Here is a 9,354-nt window from a genome sequence, read left to right as displayed (position 1 = left end):
CACATGGTGGATTTTATTCTACCAACATGGGCCTAAATAAAATATGAGTTTTCCTCATAATATCAGCCTTTATCATTTTTAATCATTATAATCTCTTACCCTAATCTTAAGGAGAAAATTTCTATTTTTCTTCATTAAAAAAATTTTTAGGCAGTCTCTTGAAGTTGAGTCTCATGGAGAGTGTCTCCTGGAGATAATTTTCAAGGGAACTTCACTGAAGACTTTGATTTGAATCATGGCTTCAAATTAGATTCTGACTCCTGGAATACTTCGTTGGAACTTTAGGAATTCTGGGAACATGGTGGCTTAGATGGAGCAAATATTTTTTTTTTTTTTTTTGCACTGAACGTGATGACTTTATTGATGGTACACAAGATAGGACTATGCTCCTCCCCCCACTACAGGGGTGCCTGGGGCAGGGATGTGAAGAGGGCATGGGATCCCCAGCACAGGGACATAGGTTATTATGGATGTGGGCTCCCCAGTGGTGGAACTACTCTTTTTTTGGCTGGGGATGAAGATCCATCATGGCTTTCCACTTTACTCCTTGGTGGCCATGTACTTCATGAGGTCTACTACACGGTGGCTGTAACCATACTCGTTGTCATACCAAGAAATGAGCTTGACAAAATGGTCGTTGAGGGCAATGCCAGCGCCAGCATCGAAGGTAGAAGAGTGGGTGTCGCTGTTAAAGTCACAGGATACTACCTGGTCCTCTGTGTAGCCCAAGATGCCCTTTAAGTTCCCCTCTGCAGCTTGCTTCACCACCTTCTTAATATCGTCATATTTGGCAGCTTTCTCCAGGCGGCAGGTCAGATCCACCACAGACACATTGGGAGTAGGAACACGGAAGGCCATGCCTGTGAGCTTCCCGTTCAGCTCAGGTATGACCTTGCCCACAGCCTTGGCGGCACCCGTGGAAGCAGGGATGATATTCTGGGCAGCCCCACGCCCATCCCGCCACAGCTTGCCAGAGGGGCCATCTACTGTCTTCTGGGTAGCAGTAATGGCATGGACTGTGGTCATGAGTCCTTCCACAATGCCAAAGTTGTCATGAATGACCTTGGCCAAGGGGGCCAAGCAGTTGGTAGTGCAGGAGGCGTTACTGACGATCTTGAGGGAATTGTCGTATTTCTCATGGTTCACCCCCATCACGAACATTGGGGCATCAGCAGAAGGGGCAGAGATAATGACTCGCTTGGCTCCACCCTTCAAGTGAGCCCCAGCCTTTTCCATGGTGGTAAAGACGCCAGTGGATTCCACAACGTACTCGGCTCCAGCATCTCCCCATTTAATGTTAGCGGGATCCCGCTCCTGGAAAATGGTAATGGGTTTTCCGTTGATCACCAGCTTTCCATTCTCTGCCTTTACAGTGCCCTTGAACTTGCCATGGGTGGAATCATACTGGAACATGTAAACCATGTAGGAGAGGTCAATGAAGGGGTCATTGATGGCCACAATTTCTATGTCTTTGCAGCTGAATGTTGCCCTGGTCACCAGGCGTCCAATACGGCCAAATCCGTTGACTCCGACCTTCACCATCTTGTCTAAAGGATGCGACTGCAGCAGAGGATTCTGGCAGCGAGCTTGGGTGTAGAGCTGACAGCAAATATTTTTTTTTAATAGATTTAAATATTTTTTCTTTAGAAAAATTTTCCATGGTTACATGATCCTTGCTTTTACTTTCCCCTTCACCTCCCCCCTCCCCCATATCCAACACACATTTCCACTGGTTATAACATGTTTAAACAATCAAGACTTATTTACATATTATTGATAGTTGCATTGTTGTGGTCATTTCGGGTCTACATCTCCAACCATGTCCACATCAACCCATGTGTTGAAGCGTTTTTTTCTTTGTTTGTTTGTTGGTTTTTTTAATTTTCTGTGTTTCCACTCCTGCAGTTCTTCCTCTGAATGTTGGTAGCATTCTTTACCATAAATCCCTCAGAATTGTCCTGGGTCATTGCATTGCTGCCAGTACAGAAGTCCATTACATTCGATTTTACCTCAGTGTATCAGTCTCTGAGTACAATATTCTTCTGGCTCTGCTCCCTTCACTCTGCATCAATTACTGACAGTCTTTCCAGTTCACATGGAATTCCTCCAGTTTATTATTCCTTTGAGCAAAATGGAGCAAATCTTAAGACCTCTGCACCCTTTCAATACTGAGATAGAAAACAAAGTGCTTTGAAAAGAAAGAGAACCAAATCTTACAACAGGACAGAGCAGGGGGATCCTACTGCTGGAAAGCTCAAGAGGTATGCCAAGAAAAAAGGCTTAAATTATTTTTTAATAATTTTTATTTTTTAGAAAAGTTAGCATGATTACATGTTTCATGTTATTACTTTTCACTTCACCCTGAACCTCCTCCCCCCACGCTTAGCTGATGTGCATTTCCACTGGTTTTAACATGTGTCATTGATCAAGACTTATTTCCAAATTGTTGATAATTGCATTGGTGTGGTAGTTTCGAGTCTATATCCCCAATCATGTCTGCCTCAACCCATGTGTTCAAGCAGTTGCTTTTCTTCTAAGTTTCCTCTGCTGTAGTTCTTCCTCTGAATGCGGGGAGCATTCTTTTCCATAAGTCCCTCAGAATTATTATGGATCATTGCATTACTACTAGTACAGAAGTCCATTACATTCTATTTTACCACAGTGTATCTGTCTCTGTGTACAATGTACTTCTGGCTCTACTCCCTCCACTCTGTATCAGTTCTTGAGGTCTTTCCAGTTCACATGGAACTCCTCCAGTTTATGATTCCTTTGAGCACAATAGTATTCTATCACAAGTATATACCACAATTTGTTCAGCCATTCCCCAATAGAAGGGCATACCCACATTATCCAGTTTTGTGCCACCAAAAAAAACACGGCTATAAATATTTTCATACAAGTCTGTTTCTCTATGATCTCTTGGGATACAAACCTAACAATGATATGGCTGGATCAAAGGGCATGCATTTTTATAGCCCTTTGAGCATAGTTCCTAATAGCCATCCAGAATGGTTGGATCAATTTACAACTACACCAGAAATGTATTAATGTCCCAATTTGGCCACATCCCCTCCAACATTCATTATTCTCCCCTACCATCATTTTAGCCAATCTGCTAGGTTTGAGGTGATAACTCAGAGTTGTTTTGATTGGCATTTCTTTAATTATTAGAGATTTAGAACACTTTTTCATGTGCTTATTGATAGCTTTGATTTCCTTATTTGGAAATGGCCTATTCACGTCCCTTGCCCATTTATCAATTGGGGGATATATTGATTTCTTATACAATTGATTTAAATCCTTGTATATTTGAGTAATCAGACCCCTGTCAGAGTATTTTGTTATAAAGATTTTTTCCCAATCGGTGTTTCCCTTCTAATTTTGGTTGCATTGTATTTGTTTGTACAAAAGCTTTTTAATTTAGTATAATCAAAATCTTTCATTTTACATTTTGTAATTTTCTCTAACTCTTGCTTTATTTTAAAATCTTTCCTTTCCCAGAGATCTGAAAAATATACTATTCTGTGTTCACTTAATTTATTTATAGTTTCCCTCTTTATATTCAAGTTATTCACCCATTCTGAATATAACTAGGTGTACGGTCTAAGATGTTGATCTAAACCGAATCTCTCCCATATTGTTTTCCAATTTTTGCAGCAGTTTTTGTCAAATAGTGGATTTTTGTCCCAAAAGTTGGGCTCTTTGGGTTTATCATACGCTGTTTTGCTTATGTCACTTACTCCAAGTCTATTCCACTAATCCTTTCTTCTGTCTCTTAGCCAGTACCATATCATTTTGATGACCACGGCTTTAAGGTATAGATTAGTCTATGGTACTGCTAGGCCACCTTCCTTCAAGTTTTTTTTTTTTCATTATTTCCCTTGATATTCTTGATTTTTTGTTCTTCCAAATGAACTTTGTTATAGTTTTTTTTCTAATTCAGTAAAAAAGTTTTTTGGTTGTTTCATTGGTATGGCACTAAATGAATTAATTAATTTGGGTATAATGGTCATTTTTATTATGTTAGCTCTTCCTAGCCGTGAGCAATCAATGTTTTTCCAATTGTTTAGATCTTGTTTTAATTGTTTGGAAAGTGTTTTGTAGCTGTGTTTGTATAATTCCTGTGTTTGTTTTGGTAGATATATTCTTAAATATTTTATATTGTCTAAGGTGATTTTAAATGGTGTTTCTCTTTCTATCTCTTGCTGTTGTGATGTGTAGGAAATATATAGAAATGATGATGATTTATGTGCATTTAATTTTATATCCTGCCACTGTGCTAAAGTTGTTGATTATTTCTTCTAGCTTTGTAGTTGATGCTCTAGCATTTTTAAGTATACCATCATATCATCTGCAAAGAGTGATAGCTTAGTCTCCTCATTTCCTATTTTAATACCTTCACTTTCTCATTCTTCTCTAATTACTACCTCTAGTGTTTCTAGTAAAATGTTAAATAATAGAGGTTATAATGGGCATCCTTGCCTCATGCCTAATCTTACTGGGAAGGCTTCTAATTTATCCCCATTGCATATGATGCTTGTTGATGGTTTTAGATATATATTGTTTATTATTTTTAGGAAAGGTACAATCATTAAACACTACTTTGCCCAATGCTGTGGCAATAAATAAAGCAATCTAGGTGACATAGATGAATATTTACAAAATATAAATTCCCTAGATTAACAGCAGAAGAAATAGAACCCTAAACAATCCCATATGTGAAAAAGAAATTGAACAAGCCATCAAAGAACTCCCTAAGAAAAAATTGCCAGGGCCTGATGGATTCATAAGTGAATTCTGTCAAACATTCAAAGAACAACTAATCCCAATACTATACAAACTATTTGATATAATAAGCAAAGAAGGGGTCCTACCAAATTCCTTTTATGACACAAATATGGTACTGATTCCAAAGCCAGGTAGATCAAAAGCAGAGAAGGAAAACTACAGATAAATCTCCTTAATGGACGTAGATGCAAAAATCCTAAATAGAATACTGCCAAAAAGACTCCAGCACGTGATCAAGAGGATTATCCACCAAGATCAGGTGTGATTTATACCAGGAATGCAAGGATTGTTCAACATTAGGAAAACCATCCACATAATTGACCATATAAACAATCTAACAAACAAAAATCAATGATTATCTCAATAGATGCTGAAAAAGCCTTTGCTAAAATACAGCACCCATTCCTATTGAAAACACTGGAAAGTATAGGAATATAAGGACCTTTCCTAAAAATAATAAACAGTATATATCTAAAACCATCAACAAGCATCATATGCAATGAGGATAAATTAGAAGCCTTCCCAGTAAGATCAGGCATGAGGCAAGGATGTCCATTATAACCTCTATTATTAAATATTGTACTAGAAACACTAGAGGTAGCAATTAGAGAAGAATGAGGAAGTGAAGGTATTAAAATAGGAAATGAGGAGACTAAGCTATCACTCTTTGCAGATGATATGATGGTATACTTAAAAAATGCTAGAGAATCAACTAAAAAGTTAGTAGAAATAATCAACAACTTTAACACAATGGCAGGATACAAAATAAATGCACATAAATATCATCATTTCTATATATTTCCTACACATCACAACAGCAAGAGGTAGAAAGAGAAATACCATTTAAAATCACCCTAGACCATATAAAATATTTAAGAATATATCTACCAAAACAAACACAGGAATTAAACAAACACAACTACAAAACACTTTCCAGACAGTTAAAACATGATCTAAACAATTGGAAAAACATTCATTGCTCATGGGTAGGATGAGCTAATGTAAAAAAAAAATGACCATTCTACCCAAATTAATTTATTTATTTAGTGCCATACCAATCAAACTATTTATATAGTTTTATATACTTTTATATAGATATTTTTATAGAATTAGAAACTTTTATATAGAATTAGGAAAAAAAAAAACCTGTAACAAAGTTCATTTAAAAGAACAAAAGATCAAAATTATCAAGGTAAATAATGAAAAAAAAAAGTGAAGGAAAGTGACCTAGCATTACCAGATATTAAAAATGCTATAAAGCAGAGATTATGAAAAAAACATTGTCCTGCCTAAGAGACAGAAGGGAGGATCAGTAAGATAAACTTCAGGTAAGTTACATCAGCATGACAGTTTTCAATAAACCCGAAGAACCCAACGTTTGGGACAAAAATTCACTATTTGACAAAAATTTCTGGGAAAATTGGAAAATAATATGGGAGAGATTAGGTTTCATTCAACATCTCACACCCTACACCAAGATAAATTCAGAATGGATGAATGTCTTGAATATAAAGAATGAAACTATAAGTAAATTAGGAGAACACAGAATAGTTTTCTCATCAGATTTATCGCAAAGGAAGGATTTAAAAACCAAGTGAGTTAGAAAAAATTACAAAATGTAAAATAAATAATTTTGATTACATTGAATTAAAAAGGTTTTCTACAAACAAAAACAATATAACCAAAATCAGAATGGAAACAACAAACTGGGAAAAAAATTTTATAACAAAAAACTCTGACAAAAGTCTAATTACTCAATATATATAAGTAGCTGAATCAATTGTACAAAAAAGCAAGCCATTCCCCCAATTGATAAATGGGCAAGGGACATTTATAGGTACTTTTCTGATAAAGAAATCAAAACTATCAATAAGCACATGAAAAAGTGTTCTAAATCTCTAATAAGTAAAGAAATGCAAATCAAAACCACTCTGAGGTATCACTTCACACCTAGCAAATTGGCTAAAATCACAGCAGGGGAAAGTAATGAATGTTGTATAGGATGTGGCAAAATTAGAACATTAATGCATTCCTGGTGGAATTATGAATTGATCCAACCATTTTGGATGGCAATTTGGAACTGTGCCCCAAAAGCTCTAAAAGACTGTTACCCTTTGAACCAGCCATACCATTTCTGGGTTTATACATCAAAGAGATCATAGGGAAAAAGACATGTACAAAAATATTTATATCCCCACTCTTTGATTTTCACCTGTTAGTTGGGGACTGGCTGAACAAATTGTGGTATCTGTTGGTGATGGAATACTACTGTGCCCAAAAGCATAATAAACTGGAGGAATTCCATGTGAATTGGAATGATCTCCAGGAATTGATGCGGAGTGAAAGGAGCAGAACCAGGAGAACATTGTACACAGAGACTGATACACTTTGGTAAAATCAAATGTAATGGACTTCTATACTAGCAGCAGTGCAATGACCCAGGACAATTCTGAAGGATTTATGTTAAAGAACATTACCCAGATTCAGAGGAAGAACTACAGGAGTAAAAACACAGAAGAAAAACAAGAGCTTGAACACATGGTTTGATGCAGACATTATTTGGGAAGTAAACTCTAAATGACCACCCTAGTCCAATTATCAACAGTATGGAAATATGTCTTGATCGATGACACATAAAAAAAAAAAACAGTGGAAATGTGCATCAGCTATGGGGGGTAATGGGGGAAGAGTAAGAACATGAATCATGTAATCATGGAAAATTTTTTTCTAAAAAATAAAAATAAAAAAAATTAATTTTATCTCTGCATTAGAGATGTGTCTAATCATATTAAGGATAAGCAGTTTTATCATTATGCCTTTTACCATTTTAATGTAAATAACTTTTTTACTTTATCTAAAAAATTGTTTTAATCTGTTGCTATAATAATATAGTATTGCATTATTTTTGGGGGGAATTGGATTATTTCACTATTTTCCCGATTTTGAGGTATACTTGAATCTTTAAGTTCTACCTAGTCATAGTAAATATTTTGGAATAAATATTATTGTAACCACTTTGCTAATATTGTATTTGATCTGAATATTTATAAGGATATTAGTCTCTAATTTTCTTTTTTTCTATGTTATGACTTCTCAGTTAGTTTATAGGAACATGTATATTTGTTTATAGAAGATACAAGGCAAGATAACTTTTCTATCTCTGTTTTATAATGATCATTACATAGGGATTAATTTTATTTTAATATTTGATAAAATTTTAACTAATACAGTAGGATCTAGGTATTCCTCCTACTCTAGTCCAACTTTTTATCATTAACTCATTATGAATTGTCTCAACGCATCAAAGAAATAATCTACCTATTTTTTTATTTTTGATGATTATGTTAAAATATATTATCACATAATATATGTTTTATAATAGAAAATACCAGGATTTTTATGTTAAAATTATAAAGTTGCCTTATTTCTATAAATTACTTTTTTTTCAGAATCAAGTCCATAAAAAGCATTGCCCTCATTGTTCCTTCTTCCACAAAAATTAAATTTTCATTAAAGCAAGGAAAACAAAAGCAAAAACAAGTCTTCTGAATTTTATATAGAGAGACAGTGTGGGAAAATGTTAAGATAGTCTTCTAGTGCTATTGAGTGATCACTTTGAAATTCTGTAATGTTTTCCGATTTTCTTAACAACTACCTCCTTTCCACAAGAACTGGAATCATCATAAATCCCAAGGAAGGAAATCAAATCAATTTCTAGAGGGGCATAGGTAAGATGCCTGAGCAGAAATGAAGAAAGCTCAGACCACTCTAAGAATCTTCTCCAACAAAACCTAAAGTAACACTTCAAAATGAATATTGGAGTGAAAGAACTAACAAGGGGATGGAGTGAGGAAACTTTCCTATAGAAAATAATTTGAAAGAGAGGCAAAGAGGTTCTGATACATAAGTTTAGAGAGTCCAAGCATCTCATAGAAAGGCTGCATCTAGGAACACTAACACAAGTCAAAAGGACACCCTCTCCACCCAGCATCTACAGTTTCAGATTTTGAATCTGAACTCATGCCAACATTCAGACCCTGAGACTCTGACTAAGCCAATAGCAGGGTGACCCAAAAAACTTCTTAAATTTTAAGGTTGTCCCTGTCCCTGTGAGCCTGAAATCAGTCCCCAAACACTATCAGAAGGAAATCTGACTGGTGCAGGACTAGAATTAGACCCTGAACCTCTTTCTAAGCCCATGGCAAGGCCACAACTCCCAGAAAAATATAGCTCAAAGTGTTCTGAGCTCTGTAAGCCATTAGCATTTCTAGGGGGAGATTGAGTCAGTAGTACCCAGCCCACAAGCCATCATACCACCTTGGAAGAAATGAAACATGCCGAAACTGAGAGAGAGAGAGAAGAGAGAGAGAGAGAGAGAGAGAGAGAGAGAGAGAGAGAGAGAGAGAGAGAGAGAGAGAACTAAGGGTATCATCAAAGAAAAACTGAAGTTTTAAAGGATGTCTCTTCTACCCTGAGAACAGATCCCACCTTTAAAATAAATGTAAAAGTGAAGAAAAGGGCTGAGAAAGTGGAAAAACATAAAACAACAACAACAACAACAACAAC

The 9,354-nt window shown here is 35.9% G+C and overlaps 1 protein-coding gene across 1 annotated transcript; it reads right to left on the bottom strand.

The window, feature by feature from the left end:
- Positions 1-351: 351 nt before the first annotated feature.
- On the bottom strand, positions 352-1,596 carry LOC123252997 (glyceraldehyde-3-phosphate dehydrogenase-like). Its single transcript, XM_044682254.1, has one exon. The coding sequence runs from the start codon at positions 1,540-1,542 to the stop codon at positions 541-543; it is 1,002 nt and encodes a 333-aa protein (XP_044538189.1). The 5' UTR covers positions 1,543-1,596; the 3' UTR covers positions 352-540.
- Between the last annotated feature and the right edge of the window lie 7,758 nt (positions 1,597-9,354).

Source organism: Gracilinanus agilis, chromosome 6 (genome assembly GCF_016433145.1).
Source record: "Gracilinanus agilis isolate LMUSP501 chromosome 6, AgileGrace, whole genome shotgun sequence".
Classification (NCBI taxonomy): Eukaryota; Metazoa; Chordata; class Mammalia; order Didelphimorphia; family Didelphidae; genus Gracilinanus; species Gracilinanus agilis.
Note: the sequence above shows the minus strand (reverse complement) of the source record. Positions and strands in the feature narration are given on the sequence as shown.

Coding starts and splice junctions, on each gene's coding strand:
- LOC123252997 (XM_044682254.1), bottom strand. CDS start 1,542: ATGGTGAAGGTCGGAGTCAACGGATTTGGCCGTATTGGACGCCTGGTG.